The 24,149-nt window shown below is 38.1% G+C and overlaps 1 protein-coding gene across 2 annotated transcripts in view; it reads right to left on the bottom strand.

Moving 5' to 3' along the window:
* UNC5C (unc-5 netrin receptor C) overlaps window positions 1-24,149 on the bottom strand; it is a 369,403-nt gene that overhangs the window by 113,511 nt on the left and 231,743 nt on the right. For both annotated transcript variants that reach the window (XM_059172547.1, XM_059172551.1), the window contains exon 3: window positions 7,182-7,325. In XM_059172547.1, the coding sequence (XP_059028530.1) occupies window positions 7,182-7,325 (144 nt within the window). The remainder of the gene's footprint in view (window positions 1-7,181; window positions 7,326-24,149) is intronic.

Below are 24,149 nucleotides of genomic sequence, written 5' to 3'. Positions count from 1 at the left end.
ATTCTGGTGGTAGAGACAGTCAACATAAAAAGAAACAAGTAATGATGAAGAGAAATGCTCTCAAGAAAAACGAAAGCAGGTTTGGGGTTAAGAGAGTGACAGGGTTGGGGTCAGTGGGCTTTAGGTAAATCGGTCAGGGTTGACCCCACTGAAGAGGTGACACTTCAGCAGAAACCTGAATGAAAGACGAGAGTGAGCCTGAGCCACATTTAAGAGTTGGGAAAGAATATTGTGGGTGGGAAGGAACAGGTATTACAAATAGCCTCTATTTGAAATGAGTGTACTGCATTCTGGAAACAAGGAAGCTGATGAGGTTGGAGCAGACCAAGCGACAGGGGAGAGGCAGGAACCCAAGGCCTTCTGATACTTTTGCACAAAATAAAAGTGAGTTTATAACATTATGCCTCTGGAAAGTAAGATAATTTTGTGAATGACCACCTGACATAAACACAAACACTGCTTTTCCTCTCATACCCAGAGAATTTGTTAGAAGCACGGACTCTCTTGTTGGTCAAACTAGCTTCTCCATATACCAGCTGTAAACTCAGGCAGGACTTTTAATCTCCCTTTATTGTCAGTTTTCCCATCTGTATAATAGTGATTATCGCATCCATCACATGGAATTGTTGCAAGGAATGAGGAGCTAATCTATGTAAGTTGGTCAAAGGGTATAAACTTTGTTACTGAATGGATAAGTTCTGGGGATAGTTTTCTGCAGGACGGTGACTACAGTGAATCACATTGTGTTATGTACTTGAAATTTGCTGAGAGAGTAATTTCTAAGAGTTGTCATTAAAGGGAAAAAAACTGTAACCATGTGAGTTGAGAATGAGTTGAGAAATGAAGTGGTTGAAACAGTGCCACCATTCTAATCATTAATTCTAAAGTCCAGTACTGGCCACATGGGCTATCAAGCAACCGAGCTGTGGCTAGTCTTAATGGACAAGTACTATAGGTGTAAACACATCAGATCTCAAAGATAACCATGAAAAAAAGAACATAAAATATTTCATTAATACGTGTTTATATTGGTTACTTTGTTGGAATGATAGTTGAGATATACTGGATTAAAAAATATATTACTAAAATTAATTTTGCCTGTTTCCTTTTCCTTTTTTAAGGTTGGCTATTAGAAAAGTTTAAATGACATAGGTGGCTGGCATTATGTGTCTCTAGACACTGCTATTCTGGATAGTATGAGAGAGACACTACAGACTCACAAATGAGAATAAGCTTTGGTGCAAACCCACAGGTGGTCACAAGGTGGTTCTAATCCCAGGGAAAAGGACGAGTGAGCAGTGAAAGGTGAGCAGAGAAGGCCACCTTGATCCTCCTCCATTCTTCTCAGGAGCTATCATATTCCAATCTGTAGCCGGTGGCATTTGTGATTTATTGGTTTGCACACAGAATAAAGAAGAAAAATCCATAGGAACTATCCTGCCATTCCCAGGAAGATGGATTCCCTGTGCACATAAATCCACTCTGACTCCTGAATCATAGGAGAACGGTGACCATACGGAGTGCTGCTCCATCCTCGGGCATGGGGGGAAAATTACAATCTAATTGTATGTGAACTGGCAGAGAATTTCATCTTCTAGGATTGAAAGCCAAGACCTGGGACATGAAGTTGTAAAACAAGAAGAGCCTTTTTAAGTTTTTAATGTTAACTCAGGGGGAGAAAAAAAAAAAAAAAAGAAATAAAAAAAAGGAAAAGAAATGTTAACTCAGTATGGATAAGTTTTCAAAATGTACAAATAAAGTTTAAATCATAATCTCTGTTGTTATGAACACCTATCTATTATCATCCACTGAGCATTTGTTTTGTGTCTGGCACTATGCCATAGGCTTTACAAGTTTATCCAATTTAATCTTAAAATAACCCTATCATTTTCATTTCACGGTTGATGAAACTAAGGCTCAGAGGGGTTAAGCCACATGACCAAGGTCATATTAGTAAGTGATGGAACTAGGATATGGACACAAGTCGGCCTGGCTCCAAACCCTGTGCTCTAACCATTCCACTATGCTACTGACATTGTATCCCTCCCCACAAACAACTACAACCACATCACCAAGAATGACAACATCAAAATAGCAGCCCTATCAAAAGTAAGACATTGCCCGAAGAATGACAGTGTTTGCTAACGTTTTGCCTGAATGATTCCTACCTGAACACTAGGAAATTTCCTACTGGCTTTATAACAAGGGATACCAGAAGAAACAACCCAATGAAACTGGTAGCCATATTGCCATAAAGGCTCCACTGGGGGATAGACTTGAGATCTCTCAGAAGCAACTCCTCGCTCTGCAGCGGAATCCACAGCACCCACGCAGGACGCCAACACAATCCTCTAGTAAATGTGTGACATTCTAAAGCAGGCACGTCATGGTCTCAGCCTAGGCCTGGCTAAATTCTAACTTCCATATTTCCTTGTTTGCTCTTCTACCTTGATTGTGTCACAAACTTATCTTTATATTTTATATAGCTGAATAAATGATGTATTATAAGCAAACACTCAGCCAGTATTCATTCCTGCCTGATCAGCTTCTGAAAATAGAGCTTTCTTTTTTTGTGAAAGAACGTTGAGCCCCTCCACTGTACACATGAGTATAAATCTAATTAGGTGAGACATAATTGCATTTATTTAACCTTAGCATCATAGTTATCTTTGCCTGGGACAAATTTAAACTTTAATTGCAGTTTATGTGATGGCCATCTGTCATATATCACTGGGCAAAGCCCCACAGGCTTACTTGAAACAGGGCTTACTTGAAACTAGGAAATTGTCAAGCTTTGTGGAATATTGGCAAGAACTTGTTTAGTAGAAATCAGTCTTAACAAAGAGAACTGAAATTTAACCTCTTTTTTTTTTTTCTTTTTAAATTAAGCATGATATAAATCTATGTAGTCAAATCTTTACATATTGGACGGCCTTCTTTGGCCACAGACACATATGAGTTCAGCAAAGTATAGAAATACAGGCAAACTGTTCTTCAATCTTATTGCATGAAGATGAAAAAGGGCTATGGGCAAATTAATCTCTTACCGAGTTTGTTTTCTTATTATTTGAAAATACCAAATTACATTCAGCAAAGTTTATATAAAATACATTCAAAGAAAGATGGGATTCTTACATGTATTTAGTTTTTATGTGAAGAATAGAGACATATATAGAGTGTCTCTAATACATACATACACATGCACCATACATATATACATAAAAACACACCATACATATGCTATGATACTATATATATATATATATACATACACACACACACACATATATATACATGGAATTGGCACAATAAGAGGTTCTTCATTTGGAACTCTACAGTCCTTCAACTTCAGCTTTTAGGCAAGCCAATTTAGTATGGAATATAAATTGGTGATTTAAAATATTCATTATAATTGATATTAATAAACAGAGCAATGAAAGATAAAGATATACTCTTATATTCTTGTACCTCTTTTGATTATAGTTAGAAGCTAACTTTTGATTCATTTAAATATTTGACCAAAACAATTGGTCTCTTGTTTCTTTACAAAATGTTTAAAAATATCATTTGGCTTCATAATTAATAAAATAAAGTCTCCAAGATTTGTGGTAAATGACTACAGTGAATGTAGGGGTATGCCAATGAGATCCCTTTCCGGGACTGACCCCGCTTTTGGGAGTGTTGCCTATGAGAGAGCTCTGTGTCTTTCTCCTGGAATTGCCCTCAGTTGAGGAGAGCTGACTTGACCCAGTTCACACAAGCTGGTGGGAGCTGGGAGTCAAGCAAGGGCCCACATCCATTGATTAGTCTATGTGGGACAACTCTGAAGGGCCATTCGAGCTCCAGAGCTCCCTATGGGGCCATTTTCAGTCATACTTGTCCTGCAGCTCAATTTCTCATACCTGCCAAATCCTATGGCCTGCATGGGTATTATTCCTAAGAGTATGTTCAGTATGTTGCCTGCCTGTACGTCCTCATCTCAGAGTCTATTTCCTGGAGAACCCATATAAGACAAAGAAAAAATCTCTTTAGATATGCTCTGAGAGGAAAGATTAATATATATATATAGCATTTTAATAAACTTCACTGAGAATTTTTTATAACAGCTTTAATTCAATAAAATTTATTAAACATCTATGATGTTCTAGGCATTGTGCAAAGCATGAATGCTATAAAGTTAAGCAAAATTGAATTAGGCAAAATTGATTCCAAAGAACTGGCTGGCATGAAACACAGACATTACAACAAGGGAACATAATTCAACTGAGACAAGCCCTGCATTAAGAGAATGGACACACTGCTCTGAAAGGATTGAGAAAGGGATGCCTATCTTTCTGGAGACCCAGAAAGAGGCAGGAATGACTTCACTTAGGACATTTGAAACAAATTCTTCAAAAAGTTCAAGCCTCTTGAATCATTCTTTCTTTTCTCTCTTTCACATCTCACATCCAATCTCTCAACAAAAGCTATTACCTCTTAAAGATACAGTAGTCCCCCTCTTGCCAGCCATTTTGCTTTCGGGGGTTTCAGTTAGCCACGGTCAGCTAAGGTCCAGAAGCAGATGAGCCTCCTCCTGACTTATCACAAGAAAAGTCAAGGGTGGGCTAACACTATGATTATCACAATGCCTGCGCCATTCACTTCATCATGCAGGCATTTTATCATCTCACAGCATCATGAGAAGAAGAGGAGGGGTAAAAAACAGTAAGATATTTTGAGAGAGAGACCACATGCACTAACATTTCTTACAGTATATTGTTATAATTGTTCTATTTTATCATTATTGTTGTTAATCTCTTACTGTGCCTAATTTAGAAATTAAACTTTATTACAGATATAGACAGAAAAAAACAGCCTATAATGAGTTGGTCCTATCTGTGGTTTCAGGCATCCACTGGGGGCCTTGGAACATCTCCCTCTCCTCTCCCCCACAAGTAAGGAGAATTGCTGCATCCAGGAGCCAGGATGCACCCCCTTTGCTGCTCCTAATCCATGCAAGTCTAACATCTCTCATAGACTCAGCCTCATAACTGGGTTTTGTGCTTCTACCTTTGATCTATTCTCAACACAAGTCATGATTCTGTTAACACAGAAGTCAGATCATGAATTGTTCTGCTGAAAACACTCAGAGGTTCTCTTCTCAAGCTAAGAACCAAAGCTGTTAGACCTACAGTGTCCTGGTCCAACTGCCTGGGAGGGCCAGTGCATGCCTGCTTCTGAGTATTGTTACCTGTGGCAGGTACAGCTCCCTCTGCCCGAGTCCCCCTTCCCTGCCTTCATGTTTCCTCAACTGTGAACATCTCCCAAAGAAGTTCCCTGACCACCCTCCCCCAGGACAACATACCCTCTTTTCCTGCTTTACTTCTCTTCATCGCGCTTACCATCTGCTCTGGTCGTGATTATCATCTATTTGATTTTGAGTTTGCCCTTGCCCACCTGAACATAAACTTCACAAAGGCAGGTGATTAACTGTTTTGATTTGAGCTACATACCCAATACCTAAAACTGTCCCAAGCACAGACTAAATGCTTACTAAATATTGTTAAATAAATGAATGTTTACAAATAATGAACAGAAGTAAGAGAAGGGTGAAATCCTTCATTGCGAACAACAGCTGGAAAGCACAGACATCAAAGAGTTGCTAATCTAGTGTGATGAAAATGGAAACATTCTCTCTGGTTGGAGCTGGAAACATAGGTTGAATGTGTAAACTATGAAATATGGTTGTCATGGGCTGAATTGTTCACATGTCGAAGCCCTCACATCAGGACCTCAGAATGGGACTTCATTTGGAGACAAGGCCTTGAAAGAGGTGACGAAGTTAAAATAAGGTCTTTAGAGTGCCTTTAATCCAACATTACTGGTGTGTCTACAGGAAGAGAAATCTGGGCCTGCACTTACAGAGGGAAGAACGTGCAAAGACATGGAGAAATCAACCATCCACAGGCCCAGGAGAGAGGTTCTGGGAGGAGCCAACACTGTTGGCACCTTGACCTCACACTTGTAGTTTCCAGAACTGTGAGCAAAGAGATCTCTACGGTTAAGCCACCCAGTCTGTGGTACTATGTATTGACAGTCCTAGCAGATTCACATGATGGCACAAGGTACCGTAAAGGATCTTTACTTTATCTCACAAGCCATTATAACAGTTTAGCAGGGAGGGAGGCACTCTGTGCAGAGATCTGAGTTTCAGAAAGATTGCATTTGTGGTAATATGGAGGACGGACTAGAAAAGCGAAACAATGGGAGCCATGGAGACTAACTGGGATATGTTTGCAGCCACTGTGATTTAGATCAAGTAGAAGGCAAGGGAAGAGCAGAGTACAGAACTGGGAGAAGCCTCAGAGCCAAGACTATCGGGACTCATTGGGACTCAGTGACGTGTGACAGGTGGGTGATACTGACATCCATCACTAACAATTTGATTAAATGCACGCATACAAAAGAGTTCAAATAATGTAGTTCACATGGATTTCAGCAGTCTCAGACTTGAGAAAATATCTCAATATGGAGCCTTAAGACAGAGTAAAGCAGCATTCATGCTGCTCAAGATGTGAATAGCACTCCTTGGGAAAAGGGGTCTGCAGAAGAGCTACAGGCAACATCTTTCTTAGGCATAATATGATTAGCATATTAAAAAATCTGAGAATTTTGCAATGAATAAACCTATTTAACTTCATCCAAAAAAAATATTTCTCACATTTATTTGCTTATGGAACCCTGTTCTGTGTTAACCTCTTCATAAGCATGAATACTCCAGAATTTAACACAGTTTGGAAAACAGTGGTGTATTTTGAGGCATTCTAGTGGTTCCAAAAAATAAATAGAGAAGCTTTGTATGGGTAATTTCTATTTCTAGTAGTAAAACTTATCAACATTGTTCTAACACACTGGCAGAATAAACTCATTCAAGAAATGGAGTTGGTTTTCCTATAGCCTAATTCTTACCAGATTAAAAAAAAAAACAAAAATTCCGAATCTTAAAAAAAAATATCACTAGTTCTTTCATATCCCTAAAGAGAAATTGTCCATGTCTTGAAACAAAAAATATATCCTGGTGATGTAAGGGGAACGTGTAGCTCAAATGCAGAAATCTGCAGAAATCTGCAGAGATGTCTGGGAGCCGACATCTGCCCACATTCCACCCAGGTTCTGAAGCATGTTTGTACGCCATGACTCACATGCGATGCGCACGTAGGCCTTTCTGCTCTTTGTGGTGCCCGCTGAACTCCAGGCCACACACTGGCACCAGTAATCTTCAGGCCCAAATAGTTCTTCGACTTGCTGGCGCGAAATCTCAATGCTCACTTCCCGGACAATGAGACCTGCCAAGAGAAAGGGAGATTTAAGTCAGGAAAAGCCTTATTACTGGCAAACTACAAAACATCATACCATGTATTTCCCCCCAGTGATCCATCTTGATGCCATCGATCAACAGCCCAGATATTGTCTCTCTCCACCTGTGATCTTCCTTTGGCTCCCATTATTTGATGCCCAACTTTTTCATTTTCTTATTTGCTATTTCAAACCTTCTGCTTTCATCAGAAGATGAAAGTGGAGTAGATCTATCACAGCACAAAATTACACTTTTTTCCAAAGAGTTGGACAAATATTCACCCTCTGCTGAGTTAGCTTCCTTGGTATAGTCAAACATGAAGACGGGTTTCACATCTTCTAAGGTCTGTGCCCCCATTATATAGGTCATGGGTAAGATATCCATATGCTATACATAACATTACAATGATTAAATATTCCTAACTCCTCACATGAAATGACAGAGAATAAGCTAAAACTATAATTATAAGTGTGTAAATTATTAATATATATTGGTTAATGTATATAAACATATATCACATTTTATTATAGTTTCATCTGGTACCACACAGCTATATACAGTTTTACAACACTTTATATAGTTTTACAGTAACTGTAACTTTCTTAACAATTCCTTAACAAGGAATGCGAATGACCTAAAACTGTAATCACAAGTACAAAAATCAAACTTATATCTATATATAATATGTCAGGTTTTATTATAATATGACTCAGTTCTATATAAATATATGGTGCTTATCTAAAACTAAGTTATTTTTATAGTTATTTTTAGTTATTAAAGTAAATTGTTTTCTTTAAAAAAAAATGCCAGTTTTATTTAACAAATCCTTGCTACTCTATTCAAAGAATGTATGACTTTAAATTTTCATGCATAATATTTCGAAAGCCCAAATGTTTCTTTGTAATTGTGATGTAACCAAAATCCTGTTAAAAGTGGCTTCCAGCTAAAATTCTCAAACAATGGATTTTATTTTATAGCATTAGGTAATCTTGAATAACAAAAGTTGAACTAAGAATCTGGGATTATCATTTGAAGAGTATTTATCTTGATAAATCAAAGTCTTTTTCAGAGAGTTATTCTACAATGTGCCTCTTTGCACTGAGCAAGAAGGATCATCTGAACAATGTATGTGGGTAACTGCCAATTTTCCTGCACATTCTTTCAGAATGAAATGCCTATTGAGACAACTAACACGGAGACTCTTAGGGTTAAGTATAAGCACAGTATGAAAGATGAAATATATTGCTTTGTACTTTTTATTCATGTATTCATTCATTCATTCATTGAACAAATATTTATTTCATATCATTATGGAAAAGGTATTGCCCCAGGGACTTGTGGATCTCTGGTGAGTAGGATAATCATTACCCCCAAAGAACTTCTATCATTGTGAAGGGGGTGCATAGTAACTACAGATATGCAGTTTACTACTTAATTACAATTGTGTTCAATGCTACAAAGGAGAAGTACACAGAAAAATGAGAGTAAATAACAAGTGAACCCAAATTAGCATGAAGGATTCAACATGAGTTAAGTTGGTTAAATTATCTAAGGGGGAGGGACAGAACATATGAGAAGAAGCGAGAAAGAGAATGAGGGGATTGGGAACCCAGAGGACAGTTGAGAACCAAGAATGGCATGAGATGAAGAGAGACAAGAAAAATATCAGTCAAAACACAGCGATGTAGACCAGTGGTTCTCAAAGTGTGGTCCCAGAACAGTTTCACCAGCATCACATGGGAACTTGTTGGAAGTGCAAACTCTTGGCTCCCACTCCAGACTCAAATTGAATAAGAAACTTTGAGAGTTGGGCCCAGAGATTTGTGGTTTAGCATGCACCTAAAGAATTTAGATGTGTCCTATAGTTTGAGAATCTGTTGCACACCATGTTTAGGATTTAGAACTTCTTTCTGAAAGTCATGGATATCATTAAAGTATTTTAAGCAAGTAGATGACATCATCAGATGAGAATTAATATCTATCTATATATGTGTGTGTATACACACATATTCTGTCCCTCCCCCTTAGATAATTTAACCAACTTAACTCATGTTGAATCCTTCATGCTAATTTGGGTTCACTTGTTATTTACTCTCATTTTTCTGTGTACTTCTCCTTTGTAGCATTGAACACAATTGTAATTAAGTAGTAAACTGCATATCTGTATACACACACATATGTATGTATGATATGCATAAGATATAGAGCTTAGTTCCTAGAAGGTATGATTTCTTAAACTGTTTGACTATGACTTCTTGGTATAGATGACATGAAGGTGTCACCTAAAGACACCAAAAAAAGAGTATTCTAGAACTTACCCTTAAACCTACAACATGCTTAAATGGGTAAAACCCTTCAGGAAAATTAATGAATGCCCAACAGAAGTAGATGCTGTCCCCCTGGGAAAATAAGTAATATTTTCTATCGAGAACTGAGAGGACTTGAGTCATAGAAACAACTCTGCCCTCAGATCTACTCAAGGGTCCCTGAACTGAAATAAAGCCCAGGAAAGTGGATTTTGTAAGCCCAAAGCAGGGCAAGGTCCTAATACGACATCTCTATGGCCAAAAGTTTATTAAACATATTTAAAGTGATTTTAAAGTCTTGAAAATTAACAAGGCTTTTATGCTTACACAGTTTTACACCATTTAAAAAGTTTTTTTTAAAAGATTTTATTTATTTATTTTACAGGCAGAGATTACAAGTAGGCAGAGAGGCAGGCAGAGAGAGAGGAGGAAGCAGGCTCCCTGCTGAGCAGAGAGCCCGATTCGGGGCTCCATCCCAGGACCCTGGGATCATGACCTGAGCCGAAGGCAGAGGCTTTAACCCACTGAGCCACCCAGGATCCCCCCATTTAAAAAGTTTTTACACCATTTAAAAAGAATTTTCAAGGGTTGATTGGGTGGCTCAGTTGGTTAAGCGCTGCCTTTGGCTCAGGTCATGATCCGGGGGTCCTGGGATCAAGCTCTGCCTTGGGCTCCAGCTCAGTGGGGAGTCTGCTTCTCCCTCTCTCTCTGCCCCTCCACCCACTCATGCTGTCTCTCTCTTTCTCTCAAATAAGTAAATAAAATCTTTGAAAAAATAAAAATAAAAATAATTTTCAAGTAACTGGCATATCTAAATCCCTCACTCTTCCATGAAAATGTTACTGTATTATTTTAATCAATGTCCTAATAATAAGACAATCTCTACAGCAGAAATCCCGACTTATTAACAAAAAAACACTATCTCTTTTCCACTTTCTTAATCCCTGCATAGGTCTTCTCATTCTCCTGTCCTGCTATAATAAATCTCATTTTCTGATCTCTAGATGATCACGGAAAAATGGAGCCCAGCTTTCCCACTCGCCTCCCACTTTTCTTTTTATTCCACTCTCTGGAATTTCATGCTTTTGCCGGTTTTACTTGTTTATACCCCCTCTCTTCATGCAGAAATTCAGTTACTGGACACAAAGCTCTTCTTTTAAAAGTTGTTGCAGGAAATTTACAATCACCAAAGGGCTGATAAACCTGCAGTGTGTATTTCCTCAGCACGGTAATGGTTTCTTCCAAAATGCAGGGCAGCAACAAATGGGCTCAGGATATTAAAACCACACACAAATGTTTTGCATCCCAAGATGATAACCTCAGGTTTCATTCCTCATCCCCTCTCCCCCGCTCCCTTCCCGTTTACTTAAAGCAATTACAGAAAACCTAATTAAATGTTAGGGCAACTTCACTAGGGCCACTGTATCCTTCAGCCCAAGGAGGCTCATGGATGTTTCCACTGACCACAAATCTGAGGCTTTTTAAGAAGCCACAGGCCGATCCTCCTACTACAGGGATTATTCACAGTATGAATGTTCTGAATTGTGTGGCTCGGGCTTGCTGTGGGTGCAGGAGTCAAGCACACACCGACTTTTGTCTTCAGCTTCATAGGTGCCCCATTCACGAGGAGATGGATTGATGAGTTGGGTAGGGTTGTCCTGCCACACACCCAAAGTTTACATTCCAACTTTTGATCAATAGCACTAGACCCTGAAAGAACTGAAGCAGTAAGTGTCTCAATACTGAGAGTTTAGAATGCCCTACAATCAGCTGCATTAGTCAAGCTCTGAGATACTTTGTTATAAGCCATCTTTTCATTACTGTAGGTAAGTTCATTATCTATGACACTCTGCTCAACAAACCAGAGGCTAGTGGTTTGGGTAAGAGGAGGTAATATCCTTTCTCTTTGAAAGTAAAATTTTAAATCTGCTTGAAGTCCCCAGATGGAAAAAGGAAGCTGCCTTGAAATTTGTAATGCCATCAGCATTACTTCCAAGGCGGGAGGCTTTGAAGAGCATTTGGGAACTTGAAATTGGTTTCAGGTTACTTAAGGGTGGGGGAAATGCATCGTTCTACAGAATTACTCAAATACAAATGGGTATTTTCCATCACGTCTGATAAGATCAAAGATTTTCCATCAGCATTCTTCCTTTAATAGTGGCATCTCCAGGATGCATGCTGTTTGAAGTTTGCACTGATCTGCTTTTATAATAGGATTCATTGTGGTTTGGGAGCCAGAGTGCAGGCAAGTAATTAGCATGCTATATCAAGAAGACTTATAATGAATATGAATATGCACTTGCTAATAGGGAGTTTCAAATGATTTTAGAAACCCAGATGCAAATGCAAACCTCTGATTGGATCTTTGTATGGCTATACATGCATATGGCAATAAAATCTGGTAAAATGATATTTATTCCTTATCTTTAGCAAAATTTTAATTTTCTAATAGGGTTCAGGCACCACAAATATTGTTTTCTTATAGACTGTTATAAAATGATCCAAATACAGGATGAATACGATTGTATAATTATTTAAGCAATATCTACATTCCCTGAGAAATATAATCTGTAGTACCGTCAACAAACATTAAGAGCTAGCTAATATCAAAAATTAAGTCAAGTTCCAGAAATTGTAAAGGCAGACCAAACATCGTCTCCAGCACTGTGTTCCTTTGTCTCATTTATTAGGTGATACTCCAAAATCCTGCATCATCTCGGAAGATTTTATAAAATGTGGTCATCAGGGGCACCTGGGTGGCTCAGTAGGTTAAGCCTCTGCCTTCGGCTCAGGTCATGATCCTAGAGTCCTGGGATCGAGCCCCGCATCGGGCTCTCTGCTCAGCAGGGAGCCTGCTTCCCTCCTCTCTCTCTCTGCCTGCCTCTCTGCCTATTTGTGATCTCTGTCAAATAAATAAATAAAATCTTTAGAAAGAAGTAAAAAAATAAAATAAAATGTGGTCATCAAATCCTTGCCTTCTGATACCCCATGTACATTTCACTAAACAGCATATTAAGCTCACATTAGACTTGTATTTCTTCTTAATGACTGTATTTTCATAAGGCAAAGGGAAGGTTTGAGACATCACGTTGTGTAGACCTAGCAATTCGGCCTCCTACAACACTCTCCCCCTTGGGAGAAGAGCTGCAAAGGTCACTTGACCAAATCTCATTATAGTATGTTCACAGGACAGAGGTTGCTGGGAAATGAATGACGCTCAGGTAGGGATGATCTGCAACATGTTACAACACTTTATTGAATTAGCAGGGTCTCTTTTTCATGTTTTCTCCCAGAGTTTAATCCTTTTAGTTTTCACTAATATGACCTAAAACATGGTACGTATCAGTGCTAGATGTCTTTTTTCCCCAAGATTTTATTTATTTATCTGGCAGAGAGATTCACAGCAAGAGAGGCAACACAAGCAAGGGGAGTGGGAGAAGGAGAAGCAGGCTTCCCACTGGGCAGGGAGCCGGATGAGGGCCAATCCCAGGACGCGGGGATCATGACCTGAGACAAAGGCAGACGATTAACTGAGCCACCCAGGGGCCCCTAGATGTCTTAATATAAATTAAAGTCACTCAAAATAGCGGCATTATTTAAAAGGCTGTAATAACAAAAACAAAACACACCACCAAGACAACAAAACCCTGAAAGTTTTTCAGCTACTCACTAAAATAATCAAAATATGGTAACTCGAAAGCCAAACCTTACAATCAAGGTGTAGTTTCATGTTACACGAAGTCATCTGACACTCTTTAAACTACATCAGGAAAATACACTGGACACATAATTTATCAACTTTTCCCTGAAATGTTTTCCTTGGATTTTTAATATATTTAATATAGAAATAGGCCATCTAACTAAAATTACTTTGTATCATTAAAAATCACAATTGTGATTTTTAGTAAGTCACAAAACTAAATAGTAAATCACAAAGTAACTAAAATACTTTGTATCATTAAAAATCACAGGTATATTAGATTTATTATAAGCATAATTTGTTAATTACATTTTTTATCTTTGTGATCAAGATGAATTTACCTAAAAATCAAAGAATAACATGGCTGGGACTGAATGGGTCAAGGGAGTTGCTTGGAAGCATTTCATATCTAGGTCATTGACCTGACTTCCTGTTTTACGTGATAATTTCTAATTACTTGGTTCTGTTTGGAATTCCTTGTCCAATGAGGATCTGTGTTTAGCTTCACTATGTTTTTGTTTTGTCTAGAAATGAGAAGAAAATATTTATTAGATTATATATCTGGAGTGGGGAGTGGTTTTAGGAATCTATATGATGACCACAGATAAATGCTGTTTTTCCCCCTTCACACTTGAAATGTTAATTGCAAGATGATATTAAAATACTTATAAATGATACTTTGACAACACTAATACTGTTTTTCCCTTGCCTTTGCAGAAGTGTCAGGTTTTAGATGTTATAAGAGAACCAGTCCTTCTTTTTCTGATTTGACTTTCCAAACACCACCAAACTTAGAGCTGCAAGTATTAATGATAATTGGAGTATGAGGGTATGCAAAATGCTCTTTCTTACACTAATAGTGGTAACGAGTTAATAGATTAATTCTACCAGTTGTGATCCATGATTTATTCGCATTCTAAACTTTAGTGATGAAAAACCTGTTGAATGTCTGTTCCAAGAACTCTTTCCATGTCCAAAAAAGGAGCTAAAATCTTTCTGTATTTAACTTCTGCCTTATGTGTCAATTTCTTTGGAATATAATGAAGTGATTTTGTAAAAATGTGATAAAGCACATTCCACTGACATAGCAAATACGTTACTCATGTAAATATTTTTCACAAAACATTAAACTTATTACATATATATTTGAAGACATTCTAACATTTTCTTTAAAGTATAATTCTTAATGATTATCTAAATCATAACTACATGCATTATTTTCTGTTTTTATTTCATGAAATACATTGGTAATTTCAAAAGAATTTTAACAAATTTTTTAAAAAATTCTGTCCATAAGGGTGGAGGGAAACTCTATTCTTGGAGGTTGATTTAACCATGAACTTGTGAATTACAGACCTTATTATTGCTGTACCCTTATCATTACTCTACCCTTATTATTACCAGCCACTCATTTAATAGGTATTTATAGAGATTCAGCCATGTGCTGCACACTGTTCTGTGTGCTGGGGACACAGTGGTAAAGAAGGCAGATAAGGTCTCTGTCCTTCGCAATTCATTGTGGAGACAGTTCTTGAGCACCAAGAACATTTCCAAGGTAGCCATAGAGATGAGTTGCTTACGGATCCTTTCTTTAGAAGTTTACTATCTAGCACTAAAACAAATATGAGTTTACTAAGTGGCTCTGTTGTATGCATTGTGTACTCACTGGTACAGTAACTGGCACACATATTTGTCCAGTTAATGTATGCTAAATGAATGAATGGTTTATACATCTATAGCTATAATACCAAGTAGTGTCAAAGTCCACATATAAGTAAATTGAATTGCAACTCAGAAGAGTGAAAGTAACTAGCATCTACCTTGTGTCTCAGTTCTGCATAATGATCCTTGGGAATGGGTATTTTTATAATATAGGTAAAGAGCAGAGTCAGAACTTAAATAATTTTTCATGGAGCCAATGATTAGCAAAATCAGGACTTAGAGCCATATTTATCTGAATCCAATGTTCCTGTTCCTTTCACTATATCAATATTCCTCAAACTGTCTCAAAGAAGTGTTCTTGGGGTGCCTGGGTGGCTCAGTTGTTAAGCGTCTGCCTTTGGCTCAGGCCACGATCCCGGGGTCTTGGAATCGAGCCCCATGTCTGGCTCCCTGTCCAGTGGGGAGCCTGCTTCTCCCTCTCCCTCTGTTCCTCCCACCCAGCTTATGATCCATGCTCTCTCTCTGTCTCTGTCAAATATATAAATATATATATTTTTAAAGGTGTTCCTTGGTCAAATAGGTTTGGGGATTTCTGTTTAATATAACTTCCTCTTAGAAACTCAGAATGCAGATCAGTGAATTGAAGGCTTTGGTCAGAAGTTCTGCCATAAAAAATATGTTTAATTTGGATGGCCACTCTTTCCCCCCAATTTATTAAACCATATAACCCTACAGTCTATGTAAAGACAGAGCCCCATCTCATTGAGTCTTTCAACATGGTTTTGTTCAGCATTTTCCATCTGTTGGTTTATTGAATAAAAGTAATCTACTCTTTGGAAAATTCTGAAAATCCCATGAAGAAAGCTATCGTGAAATAGCTTCAGATGGAGAGATCAGGGTAAACCTGGGGAAATGGAATATTTGAGTTTGATGCTGAAGCATGGTTTGGGTTTAAAGACTCAGAGAGGAATCAAAGACACTTCAGGAGGATAGAATAGCACAAAGCCAAAGGGCAGAGATGAAAAATCCTGGATCACTACAGGGGAGAATAGTTTACATGAATGGAGTAAAGAAATAAGACCATGGAATTAGATAGAAGAGAGACTCACAGAGAGCCTTGAATGGCAGCTGGAGAAGTTTGTTCTGTGGAGTGGGGAATCTGTAAAAATGGCAAATTGGTAAAATGATGTTTTTTTCCCAATGACAGATACTTTAGGAAAATTAATCTTTCTCAACTAGTAAACAAGACTAATCTGATTTACTTTTAATGGAATTTTAATTTTAATTATTATTACAAAAGCTGTTTTCAGATTTCTGATCTTACATCAAGTCATTAATCTTAAAAGCTTGAGAGCAATATTCTTGGTGAACCTCTGAAAACAATGTCTGATGGTGGAAACCAACACATATATCCAAAATAATAATACTCATACCCCTGGGTTTTCATTTTATGTTTACCTCATATAATTTAGAAAAGAACATTAAGTGCAACTGCCTCTGGAGGGACGGCCACTTATAACAGTTCACACACAGGATATTGGGGACAGATACTTGCTTGTCTTAAAAGCATTATATTTCATAATCTTAAGGAAACTTAAACCAAACTAGAAAGGCTCATTTAAAAAAGAAAAAAAAAAGCAACTTATCCAGGGCAATTATTGTTACAACTGGGATATTAGATAAATACCTACCTAATACACAACCTTACCTAGTAATTTCCTTAGATAAGAAAAGAAATTCTTGGAGTGCCTGGGTGGCTCAGTGGGTTAAAGCCTCTGCCTTCAGCTCAGGTCGTGATCCCAGGGTCCTGGGATCAAGCCCCACATCGGGCTCTCTGCTCAGTAGGGAGCCTGCTTCCTCCCCTTTCTCTGCCTGCCTCTCTGCCTACTTGTGATCTCTGTCTCTGTGAAATAAATAAATAAAATTTAAAAAAAGAAAATAAATTCTTGTCCTGTATTTACTGACTTTTGGAAAGTTCTAAATTCATCAAGCCTTGGCTTCTTAAGTTACAAAATAAAGATATAACTTGGCTTGTGAGGAAAGAAATGGAATAACAGCTACAAAAGTATTTGAAATCTCTTAAATTAAATATATATACTAAATTAAATACACACACACATGCACACACACACACACACACACACACGGTATAGTAATAACAATTATTTTGGGAATACGATGATACTCTATTCACAAAATTAGAACTGGAGTTACTAACATAGATTCAGGAGAGGGGAGGAGCACCGTGATTAAAAATTATATTAGACACACACCCACTTGAGAAAGACATGGATAGTTGTGGAACTTTGCAGCAGAGCTGGGAGAATCAGGTCTGGGTGGGGACATCAATCATCCAGGCAATGCAGATCTGTCTATGATATGAAGTTTGACAGCAGGAATGAGTTTTAGTGATTTACCTTTAAGAGATTTACCAGTCTTATAGGATTCTCACTATATTAAACTGTAGAAAAAGTGAAGTTACCCTGACAAGATGAGTGGAAGAGTCTACGTTTTTCTGTAGTTGAAATGCTTGCATAGCTCATCTATTACAGATTCCTTATATTCATATTCCATTACACAGGTGAGACAGGAACATTAATCAGCTGAATGGAAATTACTAAACAGGTTAGCTCTAACTAATTTGGGGCTAAATAAGCAAACTTCCATATTTTAATGACGATTTAAAATTGATGAGCACAATCTTGTCTTCTAGGGTCTTCCTTCACTTACCAACCAGAATGTGAGCTCTATCAGGGTAGAGATTTGTGTCAGTTACATGCTGTCTCTGTGGCATTACAATGACTATTTATTGAATTAATGAAAGAATATTTCCTCTAGGACATTATTAATACTTATTTAAAAGATATGTGATCCAAAAAAAAAAAAAAAAAAGGATACGTGATCATATCCAAATGTATTTTAAAGGAAAGGAATTTTTAGTCATGATGGAAGTTGTACCTCCTTCCCTAGTCAGAAAGACACCATCAAACACAACTTTGAATTAAACTTCGAACCTGCTTGGCATTCACACTAATAATAGGGTGGCAGAAGGAGCTGAGTTATCAAAATGTTTTTTAGATTCTTCAAAATTGTTTTTAATAGCTGAGTAAACGCAGGTCCAGTACCAATGAAAATAATTTTTCTTTGTCTTTTAAAGGAACTCTAATACACAAGAATGACTCATTAATTTACAATAAAAAGGAAAATTTAACTCATGAAATTCCAAGTAGAAATATAAAATATTAGCATTTCATATTTTCAAGTGAGGAGTATGTATTTGAACTACTGCTGAGAAACCGATTTTCAATTTTAACTTTATATAGGGACTGGAATATAATTATGTGTTCTGATAGTTTTTCAAAATATTTCTATATATCCTGAGATTTCAGAAACCTTCAAAATATTCTATATATTCTGAGATCCTTGCTCAAATCATTCTACTATCATTTCAAAGGAGGGATGATTTAATAAAAACAATGAAACCAAGTACAAAACAGCTAATTCTTTTCTTTCTCATATGGAGTATGTCTCTTTGTTTTTTGTTGATTCCAAGTTACGTATATTTAATTTTTGATACATCTAAGGCTATAGGTATAATTCCAGAAGACAATATTTATCCATATTTGACAATAAAACCTTATTTTTAATTGATCCTTGGCAATTAACTTAATGGAGGGTATAATCTTTAGGGAAGCTCTGGTTCAAATTCTGTTTTTTTCAGTGACCAGATAGATGTATGACAGTAGGAAAATTCCTTTACTACCCTAAGTGTCATTTTCCTCAAATTTCTAATTCAATGGGTTCTTTTAAGGATTCAATGAGATAACACATGTAAAGCTCTTTGCAGAGTAATCCCTTACTATGAGCTAACTAACAAGATTTCAGAAGCTAGAATGGTTTATGCTATACTATGTTCTAAACAACTCCTCTCATTTCAGAGGCTTCGTGAAATAAAAGTCTATTTTTCCATCACAACAGTCTTCAGGACAGCTGTCCCACATTAACTCTTAGTGATCCAGCCTGCATCTCTGTTGAGCCTATAGCCCCTCAACCACGCCTACTGAGCCAGGAGAAGAGAGCACGGAGAACACATACCCGCTCTTAAATGCCTTGGCTTAGCAGCAGGAATGTAACTTTCACACAGCTCATTGGCTAGAAGTAATCACCTGGGCTTGCAGAACCACCAGGACACCAGGACTTGTAGCACTCCCCTGTCCCCAGAAAGAACAGGAGAACTGGATCAGAGTATTATACATTATAACTGATAAAGCTACTTCAGTAGGAACATCAAGACATTGAATTTTTAGGAAATCACAATGACACTGAAATATTAAAAATTACCAATTCAAATGGAATATAAATAATTGTTTTCTGTGGTATGAAAGTGTTCACTGACAGAAGGAACAAAATGTAGACAAATTAGACTTTAAGACCAAGAGGAAGAAAACCTGATTTGGGGTCCTGGAATGACTACTATCATGAGTAACTTTGGGTAGTTCCTTCCATTTCTTATTTTCTTAAACTTTAAATCAGTAAAAATAGGTAGCCCTTTGCCAGTGTACTTCACAGGACTGTTGTGAGGTCAAAAGAAATCTTTAACAGAAGGTTCTTTTAGGGACAAACTGTGGGGCAAGGACTGCCAGCTCTTTATATCTTTTTGGGAACACAATCTGACCACATTTTCTAGCTTCCTTTGTCTTAGAAGTGGCCACAAAAGCAATTCTGGACAACAGAATGGGAGTGGAAGGTCGTTGTACCTTTTCACAGGCAAGCTGGTGAAGAAGCTTGTGGGTCCCCTCCTTGCTGTCTTTCCCTTCCTGCTGGGTGGATGCAGAGAAGGATGAGGCCAGAGAGGATGACAGAACACAAGATGAAAGGAGTTTGGGTCCATCCATACCTGACCAATGGGAACAGACCTGCCCTACAATCAAGGGCACCTTCCTGGAACTGATATGTAAACAGATGTACCACTGTATCACTTTGGGGTTATTCTTTGGTGGGGTCTGTTACTGAGGCTTAGCATAATGCACACTTAAATGATATACACGATGAATAATATGCTTGGCTCACAGTGGGTTTTTCTTTTTTTTTTTTTTTTAAAGATTTTATTTATTTATTTGACAGAGAGAAATCACAAGCAGGCAGAGAGGCAGGCGGGGGGGGGGGGGGGCGGCGGGAAGCAGGCTCCCTGCTGAGCAGAGAACCCGATGCGGGGCTCGATCCCAGGACCCTGAGATCATGACCTGAGCCGAAGGCAGCGGCTTAACCCACTGAGCCACCCAGGCGCCCCGACAGTGGGTTTTTCTAAATGACTACTGGATAAATGGATGATGAAAATAGTTATTAATCTCACAATGCTTTTCTTTTTTTACTATGATTCAGTGTTTAGCTTCAAATTGTTAAAAACACTTTTTTATTTGGCAACATCTTGTTAGATACACAGAGAATTTCTATTAATTCTGAGAGTTTTCAAATAACTGAATGTGTGATTTGAATATTATGCTCAAAGTGCTATAAAACAGAGCAATTTGCTTGTTATATAACAAAAATCTCATTTTCAGAATGGTACGCTTGCAGTCTTTTTCAAAGTATCACTTCCAACATAAATGCTGAACAAATAAATTGCTGTGGAACACTAGGTTTTAATGTTTAATTACCAGTATCATTTCTTTACAAGCAATCTCATTTTGGTGTTTTCATAAGAGCTAGAAAAACCCAATCTTGAACAACAGAACAGTGGCACCTGATTCTGTAAACTGTGTATGACTTGTAATGTATTCACGTCCATTTTGTACTAGCATCACAAAGAAAAAGAAGAAAAAATGATTGTTTCTTACCCTGAGCTCCAATTCACTGAGAGAGATATTTATGTAACTATATAACACTGTCAACTGAACAAAGAGCTTCAATCATGTATCTTTTCCTATCTCCAGGTAAAGTTTTCTCCTTCCCTTCTTTTACAAATGTGTTTCCTTCAAAGGATCCATACCCACTGGATAAACAATCTCTATGAGAAAACAGGAAAGCTCGCTATGTAATAGGTACAGTTCAATGTCCTGAGTTTTGGAATCATAGTAAATAATATTTTGTGACAATACTCACACTATAACGATGATGACATTTTCATGATTAGCCATGTTTTTAGTAAAGGGAAATTAATGGGGAGGACTATCCTGTCTGAAAGATACATAGAACATGCTGACAAACAAAACTGGGTTTCAGCATAAAATGTATATGTTATATAGACAGTATCCATATGCACCTAACTTCACTGTGTGAGTTTATATGCATATCATTCATCTAGGATTTTTTTACCTACAAGTTGGAATGCATTTACTTCATACTCTATTATAAGCCCATTTAGTCACATTTCTGTCAGATCCCACTTGCATATTCAGTGTTGAATAAATCAGTGCTTAATAAACGTCCTTGAAAATGTGTTTGGAGATAAATAATGAACTGCTGTATCTGATCATAAATGTACATTTTTACTCTCAGAATCCTGAGCAAAAAGATAGCCTGACCTATTACACAAATATATGGAAAGAGAGAAATAATTATAGAGCAATCATGTCAAAGGAGCCTGGTTTATTCTTATTGAATGGATACACTACAGACAAAAAAATAAAGTGTTACAACTTCAAAAAATTCCACTGCAAAGGAAATACTAAATGAGGATAGGGAGTCAACCTTTTCATCATAAGTGCTTTTTGTCACATCTCCACGGGCTTGGGGCGCGGGCCCAGCCCCACAGCGTGAGGAGCTGCAGGACGCTCACATTGCCTGCCCGGCTGCGCCGCCCCCTCGAAGGACCTGCTCCAGACGACCACGGGCACGCTTTCAATTTACGGGAAGGTGGCCTGACAGGCAGACTGGGAGGACAGCCGAGATGGAAACACAGATCAAGTACAGATAAAAATATGTCCACCTTGAAATACACAAACAAGACTTTTAGGTAACAATGTGTGGGGAAGCCTCTATTGAAAAATGAGAAGAATACAATCACTTCTTTCTCATCAATGATTTTCACAGTCCCCTTCAGATTCCACCCCAGCCTCTCTCCATAATCCACTATATGTGCACATCCTACATCTATACTCACTTAAATAATATAGATTTCTGTCCCTTGCCTGTATCTCATAAATGTCAACCTCCTCAAAGCTTCGTGCTACTCAGCAGGCTTCAAATTTGTTTTTAAAATCTATTATGTGGGTGATCCTCTAGCAATACTTTGAAGTACCTTCCCTATTAAAAGTGAAGAGGGATCAGGGGTTCTAAGAAGAGAAATAATGGCAGTTTATGGATATTATTTCACACGTTCCTGACTATGAAATAATTCTCTCTGCTTTAAAAAATAAATAGAACACATATGCAAAAGAAAAAACATCAAAAATAAAATCTAGAAGGAAAAAGGAGCCACATAAAATCTTGCTACAGGTTCATGTTTTATATAAAGCTGCAGTTGGGACTTTACAAAGGAAATCTCTGCACTTCTTATTTCTGGTTCAGAGGATTTACATGCTCTTTCTAATGATCTGGGCCTTCAGCACCGGGTAATGTCTCCCAGTCCCCAGCTTAGCCCTCATGCAAAATTGAAGCACTTTGGAGGCAGTTTAGTAGCTGCAGATGAATCTCAATGTGCAGGAAAAGGCATAATGGCTGTTTAGCACTTGCTAGAAGAAGCTGAGGAAATCAGGGGGAAAAATCTATTGAACTTAAGCCATCTGGGAAGCCAACTGAGAGCAACTGCATTAACAACGTGTTTACATTCCCATTGTGTTGCTAGGCCAAGCAAAAGTGTGTGTGTGTGTGTGTGTGTGTGTGTGTGTGTACGCACGTGTGCACTTGTGTGCACGTGCACAGTCACAGAGGGAATTATCAAGTGCAACTCTTTTGATTGTATTGGCTGTTTTCGTTTGGTTTTGGCAACTGTGTGGGGCAAAAATTTTCATTAGAAATGTGGCTATGAGAACGTGCAGGTCTCCATGAGACAGGGGGACTGTTGGAGGGTACGGCTTGGAAGGATGCTACCGGCATGAGGAAAATGAGCAGTAAGCAAGAACCTAGCTGTGCCGTGCTCTCCCTGTATCTGGCCCACCGAACGATACAACAGATTGGGGGAGGCTGCAGAGAGCCAGTAAAGAACAGCTAGGGAATGGCTTTCGTCGCCTGTTACATTTATAGTTAACTTAGAAATACTGGCCAAATGAGGGAAAATAGCCAGGTAAATGCCGTCAGTTTTGGCTCCCATCACCCCTACTCGCTGTCGCCCTCACCGCGACACTTTTTTTCTTCACGGTATTTAACCAGCTATTTTTAGAGCACTGTGAGGTGCCCAGCAAAAGTGAGAGGAAGGTATAGACTTCTCCTATGTGTTCTGCTTCTGCACAGAGAGAGCCTCCCTTACTATTAACATCCCCCACCAGAGTAGTGCATTTTGTTTTATAACTGATGAGCTTCCACTGGCACATTGTTATTAACATCCCAAATCCACAGCTTATGTTCAGGTTTGCTCTCGTACATTCTACAGATTTGGAGAAATGTGATGACATATCCACCTTTATAGTGTCACACAAAGTAGGTTCACTAACTTAAAAATTCTCTGTGCTCTACCTATTCACCCTCTCTCCCCATACCTCTTGGCAACCACTGATCTTTTTAACATCTCCATAGATTTGCCTTTTCCAAGATGTCATATAGTTGGAATCATATAGTAGATAGCCTTTCAGATTGGCTTCCTTTACTTAGTAATATGCATTTAAGTTTCCTCTATACCTTTTCATGACATGAGGGAGCATTTTTTTTTTTTAAGATTTTACTTATTTATTTGACAGAGAGAGACACAACGAGAGAGGGAATACAGCAAAGGGAGTGGGAAAGGGAGAAGCAGGCTTCCTGCGGAGCAGGGAACATGATGTGGGACTCCATCCCAGGACTCTGGGATCATGACCTGAGCTGAAGGCAGATGCTGAACAACTGAGCCACCCAGGTGCCCTGAGAGCTCATTTCTTTAAAGCACTGAGTAATATTCCATTATCTGGATATATCACAGTTTACTTATCCATTCACCCACTGAAGGACACCTTGGTTGTTTCCAAATTTTGGCAATTATGAATAAAACGGCTGTAAAGATCTGTGTTTTTGC

This window comes from Mustela lutreola, chromosome 1 (genome assembly GCF_030435805.1).
Source record: "Mustela lutreola isolate mMusLut2 chromosome 1, mMusLut2.pri, whole genome shotgun sequence".
Lineage (NCBI taxonomy): Eukaryota > Metazoa > Chordata > Mammalia > Carnivora > Mustelidae > Mustela > Mustela lutreola.
The sequence above is the reverse complement of the archived record's forward strand: the minus strand, read 5'-3'. Positions and strand labels throughout refer to the sequence as shown.